The following is a 24,819-nucleotide window of genomic DNA, read 5'->3' as shown; positions in this document are numbered from 1 at the left end:
GTCCCAGTGTGGCTGGACAGACACTCTGGGTTTGCTCGAGCAGCACCTGCAGCCTAGCTAGTGATGGCACACTGGGGGTGGGGCCAGCTTCCTGAGAACAGACCTGCCTTGAACCCCTGGGCACAACTCAGGGGGACTAGCTGCTGCCCTGGGCAGTGCGGCTCCTGTCAGTGTGCTGGCTTGAGCTGAGCAGGACTGTGGCTGCCGACCTGCGCTGGGAAGCCCCTCCTCGCCTGCAGTGCAGACCTCTCCGCAAGAAGACTCTTCCCCAGCGAGCTGCTTAACAGCAAGAACCAGCCCTGCTGCTGGGGACCTAGGCGCCACTGCGCCTCCTACAGGTCACCATGGAGGCGTGCGACTCCTCTGGCCCTCGGGGAGCTCAGCACAACGAGCACACGGAGCGTGAGACTTTTCTGACCCCAACGTGCAGCAATAACAGTTCTCGTCCTTTTAATTTCTAGTCAGTCTGGATGGTCCAGAGGGGAGCTCAGCCAGTTTTGCCCTCCTGGCAGAGCAGGCGTGGTTCTGTCAGGCACTGGAGTGAGGCTGGGTCATTTGCATTCGGATTTGCTTAATGAACCGATTGTGCTCTGTCTGTTGGTTTCCCACCTACATCGCATGTGCCTGTCAGCCAAAGGAAGGCAACTGATTTGTCTCTTTGGAGGAAGTAAAAAAACCCCTAAACTTCCCCTTGAGACAAAGAGACATTGTCAGAAAATAATCAGCTCAAGTGTCAGGAGCCATGACGCCCGGAGGTGAAGGGTCCCACAGGGACGTGTCTCATTCTGCTTGGGAGATGGCACCTGCCTCATGGCCTTGGCATTCACATTGGGTTTCAAGGGGGCTCAGCTGATCTCTTCTGAAAAGCTGCCTGCTTCGGTGCCTACCTGGGAGCTGAGCCCTGTGGTGCTGAGCCTGAGCCTGGCTCCACTGACTCAGACTCACCAGGCTGAGCTGCAGGATTAAAAATAGCAGCACACACGCTCCCATTGGGGCCAGCCAGAGCCCAGGCCCCTCCCAGAGCACAGGGGCCAGCCCAAGTGGGAACATTTATATGGTTGTTTGTAGCCCTCCAGCATGAGCCTGAGTCCATTGACCTGATCTGTGGGGCTTGATGCCCTGGGTTCTGCTGTGCAACACAGCTGTACCCTCGAGAATGCTAAGAGCAGTGGGAAATGTGGCCCGTGTTGTACCAACCAGCCTCTTGGGCAGTGCCCTAGAGTCCTGCATGGAGAATGAGATCCTTTGGGTCATGTTTTTAAAGCCTCTCCTGAAGGTCTAGGGATAGGTTAAACCCAGCCCCAGGGAAACGATCCTGCCCAGCCTCATAAACACGCAGAGTCCTTTCCACAGAGCCCTTTTAGATTTCTGCAGAACCTGATTGGTTGAGTCCCCAGCAGCTGCTTTTGGGCTGGCCCATAAAGGACACCTCGGCACTGAGGACGTGGCGTCTCACCTCTGTGTCAGTGGCTCAGATCCAGACAAGGCCAGCAGTGAGCCGACATTGGTGCAGGATGACTGAGGGTGACCTCGCTGCAAAACCTGTTATCTGGCTGCCTCATCGGGGATGGGGGGCTGCCTCTCCTCAGAGCAGATGCACCCCGCATTTGGGCTGCCTGGGCGAGGGTGTAGTACTGGTTTGACACTTGGTCTGCCCTGCCCTGCCCTGGGGATAGAAGGCCAATGACTTTGCTGAGGTCTGAATGGATCCAGCCCTGAATTTCTTGGAGCTCCGTGGTTGTCTGGAGAGAGGCAGAACCAGAAGGGAATGCCTAGCCCAGCGTGTCCCTGTGTGCCTCAGCCCTGGTCTCCAGGAGTCTCTCACTGGGCAAGATGGGAGTCTCCAGGCGCACCTCCTATGCATGGACGCCCCCAACCCCAACAGACTTGTAACGCTGCAGCCTCCCCCTCCCTTCAGTTCCCTCCCTCAGGCCCATTTCGACCTGAAGGCCTTAGCAATTGCCCTCCAGTGATGGTCGGCCCATGGCCAGCTGGGAACACAACAGCGGTAGTGTCTCTAGTTTATTTATGCCTTTAAATACCTCCCACCCTGCCCTTCACTCATCACCACATACACAACTACCCACTGCTCTTCTAGCCCCCTTATTCTCCTCCTTGCTCCCCTCAGGACTAGAGCCACACAAAGCCCAAGCAGCTGTGACGTGCGCATGCACTTACCCGCTGAAACAAAGAAGATCCCAGCACTGAGAATCACGTTGTGTTTGCTCTTGTAGAATTCGCTGGCGGCCACGCACAGGCCCCCGAAGAACAACAAGGCCACGCTTAGGATGGGGAAGATGCTGGATGCTCTCACAGCACCTAGTCGGGGGAAGAGGAGAAGGGCCCAGTCAGTCCCATTCGCAGGCTCAACCGAGGCCCTGAAGAAATGCAGCCACCGCTGAGTGAGCGGGAGGCTGGTGGCGGGTTCAAACCACACCCTTAAAATCAATGGCAAGGATCCAAACGTCAGAGAAACGCTGGGCTGGAAGGGACTTGGACATCCGGAGGCAGGCCCAAGACAGCCTCCACCTTCCCCATCGGGTGTCTGTCCAACATGCTCTTAAACACCTCTAGCGATGGGATTCCACCTCCCCTGGAGCCCGTTCCAGAAGTTAACCACCCTAATGCTTCGTTTTCCATAATCTCTAACCCCGTCCCCCTTCTTGGCCACCCTTGTGTTGACGTGGAGAGCAGCTGCTTGCCGTCCTCTTTAGATCTGGAGACTGTTACCAGGGCCTGGCCCAGCCTTCGCTGCTCAAGGCTGAAGCTGTCCCTTCTCTTTAACCATTCCCCCGGCTCAGGTTTCCCAACCCTTTTCTCGTTTGCGTTGCTCTCCTCTGCACTCTCTCCAGTTTGTCCACATCTTTCCTACCATGGGCTGCCCGAAAGGGGACACAACTTCCCAGCTGAGGCTCCCCCATGCTGAGCGGTGCAGGGTAATTTCCTCCTCTTGGTTAGTTTGCCCCCAAGTGTTACTAGCCCTTCTCCCAGATCCATCACACTATTGACTCCTCCTCACTTTGTCATCCACCAAAACTGTCCTGCAGCTCTGCAACCCAGCTCATCCCTCATTTTGTGTTTGCGCATTTGATTTTTTCCGCCCTCGGCTCCCACTGATTTTAATTGTACGTGCTTAGGAGCTAGACAGTCAGTCCAGTGAAAAACTGGGCAGACTGAAGGTGAATTGAGCTGCTTACGACTCTTTGGCAGTCTGGCGTGAGTTAGCTCAGCCTCGAAGTTGCTCTGACTTATACCCATAAGGGTGCTCAGGGCAATGGAGGCTCACTTTCCCCCAGAACACCCCATCTCCGGACACACTTCCCTTGCTGTGGTCTGGTGGGGTCAGCTGGCACAGGGACTGACTCCACCAGGTTTATGCCAAAGACAAGTTCCCCTCTGCAAGGCTAAGTATGTGGAGAATCTGTTCCTTTGCCCAGCTTGAACAGCAGAAAGGGACAGGAGCGTTACTCAGGCTCTAGCCCCCAAGGGTCTCTTACAAGGTCTCTAACAATAACACAAGGCCAAGATCTGCAGGATCAGGGCCTAAGGTCATTAACACAGCAAGGCCCAGCTTCTGCCCTCAAGGACAAACCCAGCCCACTCCTACCTCGGTTACTGCACAAGCCTTCCTCTGTGCCAGCCTCCCCAGCTTCTATCTGTCTTTGGAATAGCTCTGCAGACTGGCAACCACAGGCCCTACTTTAGGGAGCAGGAGCCAGCAGTACCAACCAGGACCAGTCAGCATCATGAGGCAGAGGCCTTATAGAATGAACTTATCTCAAAAGTCAGATTTTAAAATGCACAGAATCTGGTTCTTGTTATTTGCCTCCTGGGCAATGTTCCCTCCAATCACTTCCTTCCACGTCTGGAATAAATTTCTTATGTGCACTGAGGCATGTGTGAATGCGCACCACCAATAGAAACACAAAACTCTGCCTGTCAGCTGGGTTGCATTCGATTCCCTCCCAAGTGGCCGCTCAAGCACCTCCTGCAGTGCTGCTTTGGGTTTGCTTGTGTGCGTTCATGTGCTCGTGCTTGCACTGCAGGTTTGCAGGTGTGTGGTGTATATGTACACGTGCCACTGTGCATGCTTGTGGGTGCCTGTGTGAGTGAGCATGAGTGTTTGTGGTGTGTGCGCATGGGTACCACGTTTATTTGCACGCGTAGGCGCATATCTATCGGTGAGTGTGTAACGCATCTTTGTCCTCTTGCACATTGGTGTTTCCAGGTCTGCATGCACACGCATTCCTGGAGGTGTAAAAGGGATATATCTGCTTCTCTCAGAATCTGGCCCACATCCACCATTATGTCACTTTCACATAAACACCTGTTCAGCTGCTGGATTTCCTGCTTAGGTGAACAGACAGAGCACCCCAGGAAGCTGGAGGGCCCTGCCTTTCCTGGGAGGTCTGCCAGGTCTATTTTCATTCAATCTACTTGCAACTGACTGCTGCTGGCAGAAGACATGTCAGAGGCTTCAGCTCTGCACCTTATTGAATGCCAACGATTTCCAGAGCTGGCTGCGGAAACGCAGGGCACAATGGAGTGGAATCATTGTCAAAGAAATCAACCCTCTCACAGCAACATCACAAGGACCTCACTCCCACCGTGGCTCCAGCTGCAGGCTCCCCGGGAGCTGAGGGTACTGGGCATCTCACAGGACTGGGTCCAGGCAGGGGTGGGAGTTCAGGACAGATTTGCAAGGGGGCAGGGGAGAAAGACATTTAAACATGCTCATCACATGTAGGATCATTATCCTAACCAGGTGCCATTGCCACTGGCCAGGGAGCCACGAAACACAGAGGGACCTTTACTGCTTTGCCTCTACAGTCAAAGAGCAAGTACCTGTGGGGGTTGGTTGAAGCAGCAGAAAGCACAACTGCTGGCCAGATATGGGCATCCCAGGGGGCAGCAAAGGTGGGGAGAGGCAGAACTGGAGCCAGAGTGTGTCCAGGGGCCGGCCAGAATTCAGGGAGGGAGGGGACATTTTGGAGCGTGAGAACATGAGCAGCTTGTGTGTTTGCTCTCGAGATGCTGACAGCCGCTGCACTCACCCGGGAGGGGGTCTGAATGTGCACCAGGAGATAACAGGCAGCAATGCAACGGGCCAGAATAAGCCGAGTGTAGACACAGACTTACGTAGGAGGTACTCAGCCGTGTCCTGCTCATAATCTGCATCTTCTGGGAAATGGTCGATCTTTTTACACACTCCTCGGAACGTTCCTATGGAAACACAAACCCATCGGACGCATCAGTGGTGTTCAAGAGCTCTCCAGTTGGCTCAAGGAGGGCTTGGGACCCACACTGGGGATGAGCAGACAAGGTGCAGCAGAAGGGCCACACAGCAACCTCCCTGCTACTCACAGCTGCCACCTGGCTGGCTTCCGTTGGGGTCTAAAACCAGAAGCAGAGTGACCCTGGGAACCAGGCTCCAGAGCTGCCTTGGTGTCTGGTGTCCAAGGGTTTGACACTAGTTCCCTCCCTGCAGGGCTTGGTTTGGGGGCATTCCCCAAGATCTGGCTTTCAAGGGCTTCGGTCCATGGGGCAGGCGACTGATGCACTGCACTGGCCACCAGGCCACAGTACCTCTTGGGAATCCCTGGTACGGTTGGGATTGTGGTTGTTTCCCAAGACAAACAGCATGGTGGGTTCCAAACAGCAACATCTCTTGGCTACCTTGGAAAACCTTCACCTTAATAATGCCCTCACTTCATAACCACATCCCATGGACCAGCTGTGGGTCAGCTAACAGCCACTGCGCAGGTGGGGGCTGTGCTGTGACACTGGTGAGTCCCTAGTGGAATTCTGTGCATTGGAATCTCTAGAAGAGGATTCATGAAGCACTGAGGACCTTGCACAGGCCACTGGTCACTGGCCACGGACCCAGGTTTGAGGGGGTCCACGCAAACAGCTCCATCCACTGGCAATTCTTAACTGTATGTTGCTGAGCTGTATATACTGAGCACTCCTTAGTAAGCCTCAAGCCTTCCAGGAAATAAAGTTGTGTGCCAGTTAACCTCTGGAGCACCCAGCGCAGAGCCTTGGACCTAACCAGGGCAGGAGTTAGTACTGGCACTCAGGAATCTTGCAGATGAGAAAAGGCTGAAGGTTAAAAGTGGCACTTGCTTTCTGTCATCAGCACCATGAACACTCAAAGGCTCCCCAGGTTCCCATCCTGCTTCCAATAGGCTCACTGATTCCTGGCTCTCCCCACCCTGGGGGATGCAACCAGTGGGAAAGGCACCCAACCTCCCAGTGCTGGGGGTTTTCCAGCTCTCTGTATGCTGCACAAGTCCCCACTGACTCGGATCCAAATGCGGACACTGGAGCAGCTCAGAGCTGGTGCTCTGGGTCATGACACCCATATCTGCTCATCACAGGCAGCCACAGTCCCATAAGGCCAGTGCTGCCCCACTGGTCTTGTGACGTCCAGCCCTTCCCTTGCACTCTGGTGTGAAGGTCAGAACTGAGGCCTTTCACTGTCCCATGGACCCCAAGGGCTGGAGTGCTGTGCTGTTGGGTAGGGTTTGCTAAGCTGTGCTCAATATCCCTGAATTCACATTGCCTGGTCACTGCCATGGACACTGCTGTGACCTACCTGTATCTGCAGAGAAGACTGACATGTGTAAAGTGCCCCGGTTTCCCCCCTTGGCTTTAGATGTGACCCTTCATCACCTCCTCACCAGCCCAACATGCACAGGGTCACATCTGAGCAGCAGAGAACCCAAGAGCTCCACGGTTTGTTTCCCTGAGGCTGGGGCCAGTCAGTGGGAACGCGTGCTCCTGGGCATGGTGAAGTGAGCATCAGAATGAATCACTCTCTGACATTAAACAGAGATGCCCCCAGCGAGAGGAAGGCCTGTTGGCCACCAGCTACCATTCGTGGTCAGTGATCATCTACTGCTTGGTCATTACTGACCACAGCTTGAGTCAGACCAAGGCCTTTGGAGAAAGTTGCTGTCTCTGGGCAGGTCACTCTGGGAACATCTAATCCTCTGCAAGCGTCACTGGGTACTGCATGCTTACATACTTCCTGGCTCACGCTTTCCTGATGCCCTTGGGTGGGATCATGGTGGGCTGAGTGTTCCATCCCCAGTGGGGAAATAGAAGCAGTTCTTTTCATGAACCTGCAAGGCACGCTGGGACACAGGTGCTGGCTGAGACCAGCGGGTGGTCCTGCCACCCTCTGCGCCAACTTGAAGTGGTTTGCATCATAAGCAGCTGTACAGTTTGGTTCAACAGCTCTCAGCACCATCATCACTGTACAAATTGTTCCAGTGCCCCTGTGCTGGGCTATCGACAGGTGCACTAAGCTGTACTTCTTTCCCTAGCCGAGGGCCCTGTTGTCTTTACCGCTAGCCTCAGGGGTTCAGGTGGCAGGTGTAATGGATCTACTCTGGGCAGTTTGCCCGCTGGCTAGCCAGCCGTGCTGCATGGCGAATGCACTGTTGTGCAGGGAACTATTCCCCGCCCTGTTATTATTCAGCAATGCTATACTGCCTGCCTTGGGCCAGCATTCAACTGAGTCTCACTTTCCCCCACATGTGACATGCAGATGCCCTGGTCTCTCCGCCAGCCAACGTGAGCCATGCTGTTCCGGCGGTAACACAGCCTGGGAGCCAGGGAGGCAGGAGTGAACATCCATCTTCTTCAGTTGAGCTCATACAGAGCAAAAAAGCAGTAAAGTAGCACTTTGAAAACTAACAAAATAATTTATTAGGTGAGCTTTCGTGGGACAGACCCACTTCTTCAGCTGTCATGCAGAGCAGGATGGGCACCGGTTTGTGCTCCCTGCCCACCGTCACAGGGCAAAGTCCTCAATTGCTTTTGGATGGTGACTCATTCAAGGTGTCTGGAGATAAAACCCTCCCAGCCCATCAGCTCCAAAGTCTCTCATTTGACTAGAAACCCTGCAAGCTATGAGCCCATTTGTGACCTCCTGGGAACACTGTCCCGACCATCTGCTCACAGGCTGTGCCTGTCCAATTCTGGGCAGTTAGCACCATCTCTGTCCAGGCTCAGCTCTGGACTGCTCTGCCAGGAGCCTAACAGAGATGCCAGCCTCCAAGCAGCGGCTGATGCCCTGAGGCACAAGAGCTTTCAGACAGCTCAGTCCTTTGGGGTTCCTCACAGCATGGCCTCTTTGCCCTCGCTACTGACCTGCAGCATATGTCTGCTAGGGGCACATGGGCACCTGTTTGAATAAAATAAGGTCTGTGCCAAATCTTTGCCTAAATTACAAATTTTTTTTGGTGCAGAGAAATCCAGTGAGACTCTAAACAAGCCAAAGGTCCTGCAAACACTCCATTCCTGGCAGCTTCCCCATGCCACTGGCCTTGGTGTCATGGGACAGTGGCTGGGAATGTCAAAGACACCAGCGCGCTGGCTGGATTTCAACCAGGGCTGTGGGAAAAAAAAGCCAGAAGAAAGGTCTTGTGGAACAGATTTGGATCTCAGTCGCACAGGGGATGTCAACACTGCAAGGTGCTAGGGCTCGGCCCTGCTCCTGAGCCCTGTGATGCCCTTGTGAGGATGCTTCCAACATCGTTGGAAGGGCGTCTCCCAGCAGCGGAGTTAAACCTGCTCTGTGAGAGCTATGCTGATAGGAGAATTCTTCCTTTGCCCTGGCCATGGGGCTGGGTGTCACACGGCGTGACGTTTTTCACAGCCCCAAGTGACATTGCTGGTTTGAGCAAATGTTTAACTGATCAGGCCACAGATGAGAATCCAGCTAATAGCAACATAAGTGAAGCCAGGAGCCTCACCCAGCTGGCTGGAAAAAATCTGTCAAACTTTCTTCATTGGAATTCACAGATTTGTCAAGATGAAAATGTTTCACAGGGACAGCCTGATTTCAGCTAAGTTCTCTTCAACCCCAAATGGTTTCACAACTCACCAGGCACAATGTCTTTGGGAACCTGACTGATTTCAGGCCAGCTTGCCTGTCCAGCTCCTCAGCAGTGTACCTGATGGGCTGCTGGACACTCCATGACTTCCTTGGTTCAGGACTCTGGGCAGCCCACCAGGCAAATTGCCCCATGATGAGGGACCCCAGGCTCTGCAGGGTCTTTTACCTGTGATCTAAGGTTCTATTCTCTTTTGCAGAGTATATTGAAATGTGGGGGCTTCACTCCAGATCTCTAAGAAACCAGGTTTTGCAATGCCAGACCCCTCCAGCAAATGCAATGGCCCTTCTCTGGCCAAACTCTAGACTGGCTCTTAATATTTGCAGCCACAGAGGTTTGTGGAGATGTGGGTTGCTGGAAGCATCCCAGTCCAGCATTGCACCCAAGTCTGTGCTTACTTTTAAGTTGTCTCATTGAAATGACCTGGGGCTGCTCAGGTGCTCAATGTAGAACGTGCTGGCTGAGCAGAGCACTGTGCTGTGTGCTGCTGGTGTGAGATACCACAGGGAGAAACTGAAGGCACTAAAAGGCCTGGCTATGGCCAGTCACCACCATTGGCTTGTCTGTGTGGATGAATGCAGTGTCAGCACCTGCTACACTGCAGGAACTTACATGCTGCCCGTCCCGCGCTGGCCATGCAGGCAAGATTCACTTATGAGACACGACTCGGAGAGACCCCGGAGCCACAATGATTCAGCGACTCTGCACCAGTTCCTGCCCACGTGACTGTGGTCACTACAGCAAGAAAACATAGCGCTTGTGTCCAAAGCACCATGCAAACATTACACAGGAAACTGCACCGCACCCCCTCTCCTGCAGGGCACTGTTATTAGCACCGTTCTTGTAAACGGGGAAACTGAGGCATGGAGCAGGGCTTACCCAAGCGCTCTTGGACGGGTCCGTAACAGAGACCACATCAGAACACAGGTGTTCCTGGTGGCCGGTCCTGTGCTCCGACCTGTAGGCCATGGCAATCACAAGTGCATTTATGGCATGGTCTATGCACACCAGAGGCAGCATTGTCTAGTAGGTAGGATGCTGGCCTGGGTGTCAGGAGAGCTGGAGTCTACTCTTGGCTGTGCCACTGACCTACTGGGTGACCTTGGCAAAGTCCCTCTCACTGTGTTTCTGTTTCCTTTGCCCCTTGCTGTTTCTATTCTAAGCTCCCCAGGGCATGGCCTGTCTCCCGAGGTGTGGCTGAACAGTGCACCACACAATAGGGCCTGAGCTCACTTGGGGCCTAAGTATAAATAATCATAACAACCAGCCAGTAAATGTCAGGATAAGAGCAGCAATGTTAAAAAACAACCCCTTCCCCGCCCTCTGTGTACAAATGGATTTGCAGCAGATAGTCATTTATTTTGCTGCAGGCCCCTTCAGTACAGCCCAACCTAGTAGGCCTCCAGGCCAAACACATTCCAAACACAGCCCCCACCCTTGGACTCCAGTCCAAACGTGCACCATACAGCTGCACCACTGGGGAGGTTTCTGCCCAGGCTATTGTCTGCCGGGCTCTTTGATTACAGCCCTGCTTATGTTTCCTTCTTCGCTGCCATCAGCTGTGCCTTGGGTGCTGGGAAGTGAGGTCCACTCTTGCATCATCTTGGTTGCTAGATGATAGACGCGGAGCAAGGAGACCAGAGCTCCCAATAGCTCAGCCCCCATCCATGGCTTCTGGAGGCCACAAAGACAGGGAAAATGCAGAGATATTTGGGTTCCTTCTGGCTTGCACCAAACTTAAGAACGTAAGACCAGCCAGACTGGGTCAGAGCAAAGGCCCATCCAGCCCAGTGTCCTGTCTTCTGACAGTGGCCAATGCCAGGTGCCCCAGAGGGAGTGGACCAAACAGGTCATGATCATGAGATCTCTCTCCTGCCATCTATTTCCAGCCTCTGACTACCCATCCTGGCTCATAGCTATTAATGGACCTAACCTCCATGAATTTATCTAGCTCTTTTTAAAACCCTGCGACAGTCCCAGCCTTCACAACCTCCTCTGGCCAGGAGGTTCACAGTTTGACCTTGCGCTGTGTGAAGAGTTTCCTTGTGTTTTAAACCTGCTGCCCATTAATTTCATTTGGTGACCCTGAGTTCTTATATTATGGGAACAAGTAAATGACTCTTCCTTATTCACTCTCTCCACACTGCTCATGATTTTACAGACCTCTGCAATATTCCCCCCAGTCTCCTCTTTTCTAAGCTGAAAATGTCCTAGTCTCTTCAATCTCTCTTCATATAGGACCTGTTTCAACTCCCTCATCGTTTTAGTTGCCTTGACTGCACAGCCCTTGGCTCAGTCTTGTCCTCCCTGCCAGGCCCAGACCTTCCCCCTCTCCAGGCGTGGGACTGGACTGAGAGGGAACCGCCGGCAGCCCAGTGCTCTGATCTGATTACGGAGCACCAGCCCTGCCTGATGACCTGGGCACAAAGGCAGGCACAGCCTAAGCGGCCCCAGCTGTTCAGCGAAGGCTTGAGACAGGCTCCATCCACCTGCTAACACTGGTAGACGAGACTAGGGTCTGTCGTTGCCTTTCTCACTGCCGCAGCAGCGGACAGGCAGTTGGCCACGTCCCTTCCCCCGTGGGGTTGCAAAGGAAGAGCTGAGCTGTGAGTGTGGCCAGTGGGGAGACGCGATTCCTTGTGTGGGCTGCAGAGGAGGAGATGAAGCAGGCTGTGCTTTCGACGTGCCCCTGGGAGAGCTCAGTGCAGCAGAGGTGGCTGAGCCCTGGTCACAGGCTCTGGAGACCTGCATGAGCTGGGATTTACTACACCCAAGAGTTACATTCAGAACGTAGCCCTCCATCAACCTGGGACAGTGGCCAGTGGCCAGTGGCCAGGCAAGTCATCTGGCCCCCAGGCATACTCCCATGCTGCTTTTGGGGGGTGGGAGGAGGGCTCTGGAACAGCTGCCAGAAGAGGAGCGACTAAAAAGACTGTGACTGATCAGCTTGAAAAAGAGACAACTAAGGAAAGTTAGAATAAACATCTAGAAAATCGTGACTGTTGTGGAGAAATGAACAAGGAGTGTGTTATGCACCCCGTCTCACAACACCAGGACCTGGGCTCATCCCCTGGAATGAACAGGCAGCAGGTTTAAAACCAAGTACTTCCTCACACAGTGCACCATCCACCTGTGGAACTCCTTGCTGGGGGATGTTGTGACAGCCAGACGTGTAACTGCTTCCAAAAAAGAACCAGCTGCTTTCCTGGATGACAGGTCAAAGCGGTCAGGGATGAAGCCCCAGGCTTCAGCTGTCCCCAGATCTCTGACTGACAGGTGCTGGGATGGCACGGTGGGACGGATCTCTTCACAGCTCTTCTGTTCTGCGCTTTCTCTCTGAAGCACTGGGTTGGCCTCTATCAGAGACAGGGCACTGGGCTAGATGGATCCTTGGTGGCCAGTCATGTTCAAAGGACTTTGCTGAGCACGGCTCTTAGTGCATTCGCTGTGCCTGGGTGTGCGTCCCGTGGGGCATGCGCCTCGGGGCAGATTGTACCATTATGGTTGTCTGGCATGACCACTCACAGAAGGCCAGTGCTAGGGCCACAGGTGCATGTGTTTGCTGATCCCACGTGTTATATGTGTAAGTCTAGGCACTGGCCCAATCAGGGACCAAAACTATACCGTAGGACTACCTGAGCAATCACTGTTCTGCCACGGAGCCCAGATTTCACACATTCAAATGCAATGCAGGTTGTCCGAAACAGACGGAATCTCAATTTAGGAGTAAATTCCAGGAACCTGTAATCCCTTTGACACCTGTGCAATCTGCACTCTGACTCATACACACGCAGGCCCAGCCCCAGAATACACAAACACTACCAGCACCACCAGTATAAACCCGTTCTGACCCAGAACATGAATACAGCTCCCAGCTCCCAGTCACGCACACTGCATCAGCACACACCGACTCCCCAGGTACACCCAGACCCATACTGCACACCCCTCTGCCACACACATGCACTCAGAAACACCCGGGCCATGTGCAAAGTGGTAGAACACATCACCAGTCAGCAGTTCCTACCTGGCTCAAACAGAGAGACGACTCTTTGCTGCTGATTAAGAAACAAGGTTCCTGCAATCAATGAGACTGTGTTACAGGGGCTGCACTTGGAAATCAATTCATAACCTTCCCGGTGCCTCCTTCAAGACCATTTGGCTTCATGTGCATCTCCAAGAGAGAAGCCTGAGCTCTGCGCTGCTCCGTATAGATCTGCCCTTCGTGCCTTTTAATGGCTGGAAAGCACCTATTAGAAGAGAGCGTGTGGAGCTTTACAGGATTTTTTTCCTCCAAATGCACTGACTCACTCGTGCGTGGAACACCTCCATCTGTAACGAACTCCGGGGCGGGGTCACGGGGCCAGCGTTCGTTATCTGATTAGAGAGAAAAACCGCTGGTGCTTGATACGACGTGGGAGAGAGGTTCAGAGCTGACGGCAGTCCATCAGCACAGCATGCCAAGGAGAATAGGAAGTTTCCCAGGGTTTGGTCTCTTTCGAAGTTCTCCTGGAAAGCCACGGTCAGTGCATGGCTGGGCCTTGCTGTTAGGTTGACCCTATGTTCTCTGGCCAAATATGGAGCACTGGGGAAGATGCCTTCCTGATCAAAGTGTGACGGATTGTCACCCTACACCAGAGTCAGGCTGCCATGACTTGGGGTGCCTGGAACGGGACTGCCACCCCACCAGTGAAGCTCCTGGCTTCCCCCAGCCACAGGCAGCTGGGTGGCAGCTGTGTGGCTGCACAGGTCCTGCTCCCTACTTTCAGCTCTTCCCAGTCAGAGTAGCCGGGTGGCAGTCATGCCTGTTTGGTTCCTCCAGCTGGGGAAAGCTGGGTGACAGCCACGCCGCCGCACTGGTCTGGCTCCCATCTCTTGGCTCCCAGCTCTCCCAGCTGCTCCGTGGTGCAGGTCCGGCTCCTGGCTCCCCCAGGCGCGGGGAGCCAGAACCAGGCAGCAGCCACCTATCCTCGGGAAAAAGTAGAATATGGGGAAATTAGCCCCTTCGGCAAAATAAATCAGGATGCCAGGATGGAGCCTGAAATGAGGGGCTGTCCTGCTCAAAATGGGACAGACAGTCTCCCTACTTGCCGTGGGCAGCCCTGTCTGGCTCCTTAGAGGTGCCTGATCAGCGACTAGCCAAAGGACACAGAATGGGGTGTGGGGAGCGAGGCTGGAGGGGAGGTCTATCCCACTTGGCTTCCCATGATGTTTCACGTCCATGATGGCTCATGCGCTTTGGCACATCGGGTATGTTAGCACCTGTGATGGATGTGTTTGGGGAATGGTAACATACAAAGGAGCTGCTTTCTTATTGCGTGTCCAGAAGAAATAACCCAAGAATCTAACAAGCCTCAGAAAGGGACTGGTCTGGTCTGTGGTGCTGAAGACGATCCTGAGTTATTCTTAGTGAGGCCAAGAGCCATGGAGGCAGGGATGTGATGCCTCCGGCTTCAGGGCATTAGCCCTCATGTTGGGGCAGAGAATGCACCTCCTGAAGCTGTGGGGGGTCAGACTTCTTTCCCTGAAGGAGCTGGCCTGGGCCACTGCCAACCACAGGAGGGTGGGATAGCATCTGAGTCCCTCTGTCAGCTCTTAGGTCCCCACGCTGGTACAGGAAGCAGCGCATGTCCCTTCCCTGGCCTCCACAGGTAGTCGCAGGACAGCAAATGCTTTGGGCATCGCAGTTCTCTCCCCTGCCCTCCCACTCCTCACTCTGGAACAAAAATAGGGGGCAAAGGGAATGACTTGCTCCTCAAGGGCAGGAAGAGTCTCCACTTGGCTCAGACCTGGTAGAAATGGGGCCCCTGCGACAGGCGAGGGCAAAGCACACGCTGCGCAAGACGGTTAGTCCCACCCCGGCTGAAGGGGTGGGGCACCGTGATGCTGAAGACAGCCAGCTGCCTGGATACCCTGGGGATGGGCATGGGATCGGAACGCAGATCCAGGCAGACAAGGCAGGCAGGCAGCAGGAATCAGGCAGCCTGGGCTGTAAGTGATGCAACAGGTCCAGCCGATACACCTGCAGCCTGCAGCTGGCTGTGGTGGCAGCACTGGCCAAAATGGGCCACCCCTCTGGCACACCCAGTCGCCTGTGCTCAGATCTGCCATCACGTGGGCGATGCAAGGGTTGCTGCACCGTGAGCGAGGAGGGGTGGGTGGGGCACGGGCTCTGCTGTGCCCTGGTAGCTGCAGGACCTGCATGTCCATGGGGGCTGTGCAGAGGGTATGGGGCAGGCCTGCCAATGGCAGGGAAGGGCAAAGGTGGCAGTTTGCTCTGAGCCTGGCAAAGAGGCCTAGCAATCGGGCCACTGCTACTGTGGCAGCGGCACAGTGACCCCTTGGAAACTCCACAGCAGCCATGCATGGCTCTGAGGGAGTGTGTCGGGGACGGGTGGGGCTGAGTGCCATAAGCCCCACCCTTCTGCCCTCAGCCCTGACCCATTTGGGGCAGGGAGCTGGGCCCCCACCCACCTGCACGGGGTCCTGGGCAGCCCTAAATGGCACTGAGATCGTAGGCCCAGGCTGCGGGAAAGGAACCACCCCAGGGAGAAGGAAGGCTACTGAGAGCGGATGAACATGTGATCACATAAGAACACCCACACTGGGTCAGAGCAAAGGTCCATCTACCCCAGTCTGCTGTCTGCCAACAGCAGCCAATACCAGGCACCCCAGAGGGAACGAGCAGAGCAGGGGTCATCAGATGATCCATCCCCCGTCTCCCATTCCCAGCGTCTGGCAAACAGAAGCTAGGGACACCCTCCCTGCCCAGCCTGGCTACTAACCACTGGTGGACCCGTCCTCCAGGAACTTATCTAGCTCTGTTCTGAATCTGGGTAGTGTCTTGGCCTCCACATCATCCTGTGGCAGAGGGCTCCAGGGGCTGCCTGTGCGCTGTGTGAAGAGTACGTCCTTTCGTCTGTTTGAAACCTGCTGCCTGCTCATTTCATTCGGTGGCCCCTGGTTCTTGTGGCATGCGAAGGGGTAAATTAAACTTCCTCATTCACTTTCCCCACACCAGTCATGATTTTATAAACCTTCATCCTATCCCCTCTTGCTGTCTCTTTTCCAAGCTGAAAAGTCCCATTCTTATTAATTTTTCCTTATATCAGAGCTGTTCCATATCCCTAATGATTTCTGTTGCCCTTTTCTGAACCTTTCTCAATTCCAACACATCCTTTCTGAGATGAGGCAACTCATCTGCACACAGTATTCAGGCTGTGGGCGTACCATGGAGCAATCTGATATTTTCTTTCTTATTATCTATCACTTTCTTAATGCTTCCCAACCTCCTGCTCCCTGTTATTTCACCGGAGCTACACACTCAGTGGATGTTTTCAGAGAGCTATCCACTATGACGCCGAGATCTCTTTCTTGAGTGGTAACAGCTAATTTAGACCCCATCATTTTAGCTGTATGGCTGAGATGACATTTTCCAACGAGCATTACTTCGCCTTCCCAAACACTGAAAAATGGCCGTCAGTCTAGAGGCAGTTCCCAGGCTGGTGAGGACATGGAGGACAGACCATGCTCCTGACAGGCGCTGGTGCCTACCCCACCACAAGGGCTGTGGGCCAGTTATAGGGGGGGATCTGGCCCCCTATTTGGCTCAGATGGGGAAGCTGAGTGCCTCAACTTGGACTCCCCAAGGAGCTGCAGGAGAAGGATGGCAAGGCCCAGCTGAATTCTTTACAGCCAACCAGCAGCTTCCCCCATCCCTGGGCCTGGACAGGTCCCTGTGTGCCCAAGGGAATCTAACCCCTGAGCAAGGGCAAGCTCAGAAGGAAAGAAAGGGGGGAGAGAGAGAGAGAGAAGCTGGGGAGGGGTGGGGAACGGCCGGCCCAGGGAAAGAGCTGAGAGAGGGTGTGAACGTGAGAGACAGACAGACAGACAGCGCTCTGGCTGCCCGTGCAATTGGTGAAAGCCAGCTGCGGTGCACTCCCCGAGCTGCCCGTCACCCCAGCCCACACCTCGCTGAATCTATTTTATGCTCTGACATTTATCTAAGATTTTTTACGCCACGCTATTCATTAACCCAAGATAGTTACCGTGGCAACCGTTATGTCACGTGGCACCCATAAAAAACCCCCAGCCTTTGAGCAAACATCACAACAGTGTTTAATTCAGACAGAAAGCTCCTGCAACCCAGTGCCAACAGCCCCCAGACTGAGGCCTGGCCTTCTCCCCTCACCCTGATTCAAGAGTCCTGGTGCTGGGGCTGGAGGCAGCTCTGGTCCCCTGGCCCCCACTCCAGACAAGGCACTCTAGGAAGAGAGAGCTGCAGGACTGTGCACAGCATCCCACTCTGTGAATATCCCCAGCCACGGGCCAGAGAACCGCCCTCCCCATACTCAGCGTTTGCCAGACCACCGAGGCAGCCCTCGGAATCACAGCTGCATCCCACACACTCAGCTCAGCACACGTGGCTGCCTCAGAGGCTGCAGTGTGCAGTGGTTACAGCCAGAGCTGCCCATTATTAAGGGAGACCTGGGAAGGGAAACTAAAGCTCACATCCTTTCCGGCTTGTCTGTCCCCTCGCGGGAAAGCCTGGACTGACCTCTCTCTGCTTGCCGGCCTCGTGGGCCGTTCAGGCTTTTTTCAAACCCCTGGGTCTCCAGAGAGTTATGACATCACATACCTCAAGGAAGCCAATGGTGAGGAGTCAAGTAGGGAGGGTATTTGTAACCAGGCTGTTTACAACACTGTGCTGTCCCCCCTGTTTTGTTAGTCGGGATTAAAGTCCAAAGCCTTAACACCACTTGCGAGACACAAATCTGTGTTACCAATTGCACTCCCCTCCGGTCAAGGACAGAGAGATCTTGAGCCCCCTCTCAGACCACCAGTGAGCCCAACAGTCCAGTAGCTAATCTCTGACAATGATCAGTACCTGGGTATCCAGGAGAAGGCATCAAACCCCCCTAACATTGCAGAATTTTTTGTAAGGGAATCAGCTCATGTCAGAGGGTTCCCGGCCACTACCCTAGTGTAAATGTAGAAAGGGAACGTTTTATATTTGGATAACATAGCTAAAATCTGCCACAGTGAGTTCCATGCCTAACAAAGCTAAGCAGGTGGCCTAGAACATGCCCCAGAACCAAGTTATCCTTTCTCTGGAGGAAGAAGCATTCATGTCTTTGGAACCCAGGGGGTGTAGGACCTTCCTGGAATTCCTGTAGGATTGAAAAACTAACATTATATAAGTCTGAAAGAAGGTTGGTCCTCTCCTTCCTCTCAGACTAATTCTCACAACATACATTGCACCCCCTCTCACTGCGCACTGCATCCCCTTGCACTGCACACTGCACCTCCTCACACTGTACACTGCATCTCTGTGCCCTGTGCTCTCCATCCCTTTGCATTGCACAGTGTCTCCTTGCACTACATACTGTATCCCTTCACACTGAGCTCAGCACTCCCATGCACCGCACGCTGCATTTCCTCGCACTGCACTCTGTCCCCTCACACTCCTATGCAGTTCTCCACCGAGTTTCCTTTGATGCTCCCAAGTGGAACCATCACCACCTTAGTGGAAAGCAATTACCATGTGATTTTAAGGTGTTAGCCTACTTTAAAGGGAACATAAAGAAAGACGACAAACCTAAGCGCACTGTTGAGGTGCTGGGATAGGCAGGCGGGAGCTGCTGGTGTGTGCAGTTTATTTCCTAACTCTCCACAGTGGGGGTCCTCCCTGCTTCTTTCTGATGCAGCTACTCCTGGCAGCTGTCAGGGGGAAGGATTGCTGGGCTGGGCAAACCCCTCGACTGATCAGGTGTGACAGTCCCTGTGTGCTTGTGAATCAGGTGAGCCCAGTGCACAGCAGTGAAGGCCAGAAATCCTCTGATCAGCTCAGATTGTTCGGTGCCCTAAGGAGCACCCCTTCCTTATTCATTGCCTCATGGGAACACTGCACTGTGCATGGAGATGCAGGACAGTTGCTTTGCTCTGCATGTCCACAGACCCTGGAGGAAGCGCAAAAGGGATGGGCCCTGCAAAGTTTGAGCATTTCAGAATCCAAACGCAGCTCCAAATTTTGCAATTTGTCCCTGCCCTCAATCCAGTTCTCAGAATCCTGGAGCCTTCTGATGCAGTTCTGGATCCCAATTTTGCAGCCTAGTTAAAAGAGGCCACTGGGCGTGGGCCAGACTGAGAAGCAGTGGGATCTCCAGGGGGCTGGAGGGAGCTGCCAGTGCATGCCATGTCTAGAAGTTGGGTCCAGAGTGTCTCAGCTGGGATGCCCCAAGATGGAACAACCAAACCATTGGCACCTTGTGAAAATGGGCGTGGGGGGGTGTCAGACTGGTACACATCACACACCGCAATTCTCTCCCATGCTGGGGAAAATCAAAACTCCACTGCATGTGCCCATAAGCCAGGTAGGGGGGCTAGGGACACTGCCAACAGAACCCCAAGCTTGTCATTCTGGGGCTTGCCAGTGTTCTCTCAGTCATTCCCAGAGATGGTGCACATGTCAGAGATGCCACACTCACCATACAGCTGAGTCATATTGCACTGGGTTTAATTCCTACACTAGCCAGGAGGGACTGAGCAAAGACAGAACACTTCTGTCATTATGCATCCTCTGCTTAGCCCTCTCTGGGGTGGGTCTTGGCAATCTTCTCTCCCTCTTCATGTGAATTTTGATTAGGTAACTTAGCTGAGCACAGCACACAATACTGTGCTGGCTAGATCCTGGGAAATGCCTACAGCCCACAATACACTAGAGTCTCAGCTTGTGTGATGGAGTTCTGGTGGACCGGGGCTGGCAGTGGGTTCACTCCAGAGATCACCAGGGCTTGCTTTGTTCGTCTGCTGCGGCAGCAGGGCTTAACTATTGGCTCTGATTTTCTTAATCTTGGTCCAAGCGATATTTTGTTCCAGGGCATCCTGGCTGAGGGGACTCCATGAAAGCTGGAGCAGGATTGACAGCAGAGTGGTCTGGAGCTTCACTGTCTGTAATTTGCATTCATGGTGTATTTTGTAGGCGCATTTCCTATCCAGGACAGCAGACCAGGTTTGGATCACATAAGCAACATCTTGAAGCATCATCCAAATGAGAGCTCCTCCCCAAGGCTGCTCAGCCCACCCCCTCGCTCCTCTTTCCCAAGACAGCCATTCCCACTTCCTTTGTATCTGGGTGAGGTAGTGGACCACTTGCCTCACTGTCCCCTTCTACACCAGGAAAGCTTCCCAAAATAGCCCTAGGGTTGCTACTGTTGGCTCAGCCATCCACATTCTCTACCTTGGAAGTTGCTAGGCGAATGGCTCTGAGCAGGGCTCCATGACAGCGTGCTCAAAGCCCTGCCAGCAGCATGCCTCCACTAGGGCTCCCACCACAGCTAGCACTGGTGGAGCTGAATCACAGTGGGATGTTCTTCAAATATTGCCAGAGTAGTGCAGCTGGAATCAGTGAGTCAGCAGAACCCACTGAATCCTTCCCCAGCAGGACCTATGCCAACTAATGGGCAGAGACACTCTGGCAGAGGCTGCCAGCCTAGTGCAGATGGTTGTAAAGAACACACGGCATAAGCTTAATCTACCACTGGCTGCCGCAAAAGGCTCCCTGGGGGCTGTTTGACAAATGTGCTAAATGGCTGTGTGCATTCAGCAGCGCCATGGCTTGCTGGCCTACTTGCTGACTCCTGGCTCCCAGGAGAAAGCCATTCAGAGCTCCTGCAGCTCCCCTGGGATGCTGGGTCAGTGGCCCCATTGCGCTCTAGTGAGGGAAGAGCGCCTCTCCTGAGTGAGCTGCCAATAGTGTTTTACTTAGGGAAGATTTTGTCTGTATTGCAAAAGGTCTGGGGGCCAGGGAGAGCCTGCACCAGGGTTAGCACTCGGTCACTGTCTCTCACACGCACACGGTGACTGCCCAGTTCTCCTGCCCCACGTGCCCTCTGTGACTGGCTCCTGCCTTTGTTGAAACCAGTAGGAATTTTACTGCTGGATTGCACTGGACTAGGCTTGGGCTCTGCTGCAATTCTTGCACCCACAGGGGATCTATGGCCACAGCCAGCCCAGCCTGAGGCCACTAATATGTGGGGAGATAAAACCAATGAGGAGTCTTGTGGTGCCTTAAAGACTAACAGATGTATTGGGGCATAAGCTTCCGTGGGTAAAACCCACTTCATCAGGTGGGTGGAAGTGGAAATACCAAGGCAGTTAGAGATGCAAGAAAATTACTGAATAAAAAAGAAAGAAAGACAAAGTTCCTATCCATTATACATGAGGGTGATTGCTCAGGGGGACTGTGGCCATTCCACGTAGCTCATCGGGAGAAGTAAATATCCATGGAGGGAAGTTGCTTCTGTCGAGTGTTAATCAACTATGATCCTTATTGCATCCTTATTATATCATTTGCATTTGCAAATGAGATCTAGTTCAGCTGCTTCCCTTAGTAAGTGAGTTTGGAAGTTCTTTTATAGAAGGATGGCTACTTTTAAACCCTTTCCTGCATGTCCGGGGAGCTTTCAGGGTTCCCCTACAGGTTTCTGTAAGGATGTAACTTCTTGCTTTTGCAGTAGTTCTCTGACCCGCCTTTGTAGTCCCACTCCAGTCCACCTCATGAGGTGGGTTTTACTCATGAAAGCTGATGCCCTAATAAATCAGTTAGTCTCTAAGGTGCTAGAGGACTTCTCATTGTTTTCACAGCTATAGACTCATATGGCGATCCTTCTGATACTTGTGGCGATGGGAGAATCCACAAGCCAAAGCCCCAGCCTGCTTTCCCACAAGCTTGCCTTTCCCCTAGGCATTTGGAGCCTCTGTCGGGCCATTAAGAGGGAACACACGTCTTTTTCCTCCTCTGGCGTCATTGATAGCAAAAAAGCCAGTATCTCTGGTTTGAGGTGATTGACACACGCTTGGCTGGCTCGGCTCCTCAACCTTCTGCTGAACATACTGGGACAGTAACACCCTCAGAAAAATCCAGATCCCCTTTGGGGCACTGCTGGAGAAAATGAGGCGGGCCTGGTGGAGGGAGCTAACAGTGAACCACAAAGGTGTGAGAGAAATAAACCTATTACAAGGATATTGGTGATCCTGATCACGATCTCTACAGACTTCGCCCTTCCTCTAGGTTGGAGGCTGGCATCTCCCTCACTGAGAGTCAAATGTGTGATTCAGGACCCTGCGTTTGCTCCAAAACAAGAAGCAGTGCTGTGGCTAACAGCTAAGGCAGGGCACCTAGCACGAAAGGGGCATTCCCCTCAGGGTGGGCTGGCACTATTCAAAATGTACCAGCAGCTCTTACTGCACACCGACCCCGGTACAATCCATGGACTACCAAGTCCCAACCCATGGGTAAAACCAACGGCAGGTGTCCACCTTTCTTCAACAGCTGCCTCATGCCTTGAGCCAATGCTGACATGAATGTGTGTGAGAGAGAGAGAGAGCAGTTGTTGAGAGCTGGGGGAGAGCAGATAGCTTCCTAGATACCCAGGGACCTAGGAAATATCTTACAGTGCTCCACCGCCAGAACTATGCTCTGCTGCCTCCAGAGGAATTCCCCTAGAAGCCAACTCATGTTAAATGTCAACAATTCAGCAGCCAGATAGAGCAATAAACAGAAAATGGCAGGAAGTGCCTGGTGTGAAATGCACAACCTGGGGAGCTGAGACAGTTCACCGACGGCTCTTCCGCCTCCAGCTGCGTGTTCATCTCAGTTCCGCAGCTCCCCCGTCATGCTGCATCGTCTGGGAATATGGCGCTGCCCTAGAATGCTTGGCTGTGCACTGTGGCATTATGTTCTGCCGTCCGTTTGTACCAAATCTCAGACAGCGTAACTGCACCAGGGTTAGCACTCAGTCACTGTCTCTCACACCCATGGCCTGCCTGGGTCCTCTGCTGAGCTCTGACTGGGCGTGGTCATTTTCAACCTGCTATTAACTCCCCGCAGGTGTGGAGGAGCTGGCTGGTATGTGGATGAGAGGACGGTTAAAGGAACCTCCCAGCAAGAGGCAAAGGGAACAAAAACAGCTCGTGTCCTTTAGCACTACACTCAGCCCCAGAACTGGCTGGCAGATCCACTAGCAAGGCCCTGGAGACTGAGCTGCCCTCTCGCCCTTGTGGTGGACCTTCTGACTAAGATTTTCAGAAGTGAGCTGTGGGAGTGGGTGACTGGGGTTGGGGTTCTCCCCTCAAGGCACCATAAAAACCAGCTGCTCAGCTCTTCCTAAGAGGCAGGTCCCATTGATGGCTCTTGAGTTGCTCATCCCCCATGGTTAGGTGCTTTTGAAATCTTGGCTGGGAGCAGGCTGAGGTACCTTCTTGGGGAGAGCATGTAGCTTGTACTGACTGGGCTGTGGCCCTTCTGCGAAGATGGGGAGGAAGACAGAGTCCTGAGGCACCCCCAGGGTCCAGGATCTTTGTCAGCCCCAGCCGCCTGATGCAAGGACCACGTACATCCTGGGAAAGATTAAAGAATACTTTCTACTGACTGCAGTGGGCTTTGGATCCAGCTTGTTATATTAACAGTCACCTGTGTTAATCCAGTGGTTGCATATGTCCTTTGTGAGTGAGAGCCGTGTCTCTCAATGGCTGGACGTGCTCTAGACCCTACAATCTCCCTGACCCAGCTGAGGAAAGCAGCGAGTCGGTCCCTAGTATCCAAAAGGGAGGTAGATGACAAGCCCCAGCCATACACTCATTTACTAGCAGGAATCTTGCTCAGATTGGCAGATTCTGCCAAGAACCCTTTCACTGGCCGCCACTGTGCACAGCCATTCGATCTTGTGGGCACCAGTGACCACAGAGTAAATTTGCCCACTTACTACAGAATTTCTTGCTCGGGTCAGGTGTGCCCTCTTGGAGCATGGTTTTTAACCTGGATGGGCGTCCTCATGTATTGCAATCTGCATTTCCCTGACTTTAAACAGGAAAACCCCTCTGCCAGCCCCCTATGTTGGGATACTTACCCCACCCTCCTCACTACCTATCACCTCTGAGCATCTTCCCATTGTACATGAAACCATCAATTGCCAACATCTGTCCTGTTTGGTTTGTTCTCTCTCTCGTCTTCTCCCCAGGAGCAGTGCTGCATGTTGCGGTGCAGTGCTTTGCTTTGGGAGGGTTTCGGCTGTGGTTGTTTCAGTTGGTTTGCAATTATTCTTGTCAGAGGAACACGCTGCTATTGTGTCTAGCTCAGAGAAGGCAAAGCGATTAGACGGTTGCTAACTTTTATGATTTCATTTCCAGGCTGGTGGTATTTAGTAATTTTCATGCTGCACTAGCTACTGGAACACCAGACTATTCACTGCTGTTAAGAAAAGTATATTTTTAGCACTCGTAGTGAAGACAAGCTTGAGGTCATAAACCCCACAGGGTCAAAAATCAGAAGGCAAATAGTGAGAATGGCAGAGGTGCAGGTTTAGAAATATCATGCTTTTCCGCTGATTTCTTGATTCCGAGGTACCTGATTCCTGAATTTTGACCCATACAGAGCGGCCCTGCCTTTTTTTAGTCCAAACTGTGGCTCAGGGTTGGAAAGATGAAAGCAAAATCGTCCCTAAATGAGAAGAAAATTGCCATCCTCCTGCATGTTGGCAGAAGGACCCAGCTGGAAGGAGGACATATCTTCCAGGAAGGGCTGAACTTGAGACCCTGGGGCAGCCCACCAAACTGGAGCTAGTTGAGGAGAGCAACAATAATGCCAAGCTCTTTTCATCAGGGGATCTCAAAGCACTTTACAGAGAAGGTCAGGCTTAGCATCCCCATTATACAGATGGGGGAACTGAAGGGACTCACCAAGGTCACCTAGCAGACCAGTGGCTGCGCCAGAAATAAAGCACAGTCTTCCAAGTCCCCGCCCGCTATGCTATTTGCTAGGTCAGCGGTTAGCAGCCTTTCCAAGGCAGAGCGCTGACATTTGACCGCTATGTACGGTCCCAGTGCTGGTGATACTTTTTAAAGTCACTAATAGTCC

At 53.3% G+C, this 24,819-nt stretch overlaps 1 protein-coding gene across 1 annotated transcript in view; it reads right to left on the bottom strand.

The window, feature by feature from the left end:
- CACNG3 (calcium voltage-gated channel auxiliary subunit gamma 3) overlaps positions 1–24,819 on the bottom strand; it is a 71,853-nt gene that overhangs the window by 1,222 nt on the left and 45,812 nt on the right. The window contains exons 2-3 of the mRNA XM_075010811.1: positions 5,140–5,223; positions 2,179–2,319 (exon numbers count right to left, since the gene is read on the bottom strand). Of these exons, the coding sequence (XP_074866912.1) occupies positions 2,179–2,319; positions 5,140–5,223 (225 nt within the window). The remainder of the gene's footprint in view (positions 1–2,178; positions 2,320–5,139; positions 5,224–24,819) is intronic.

The sequence above is a fragment of the Carettochelys insculpta genome, chromosome 16, assembly GCF_033958435.1.
Source record: "Carettochelys insculpta isolate YL-2023 chromosome 16, ASM3395843v1, whole genome shotgun sequence".
Taxonomy (NCBI): domain Eukaryota; kingdom Metazoa; phylum Chordata; order Testudines; family Carettochelyidae; genus Carettochelys; species Carettochelys insculpta.
Note: the sequence above shows the minus strand (reverse complement) of the source record. Positions and strands in the feature narration are given on the sequence as shown.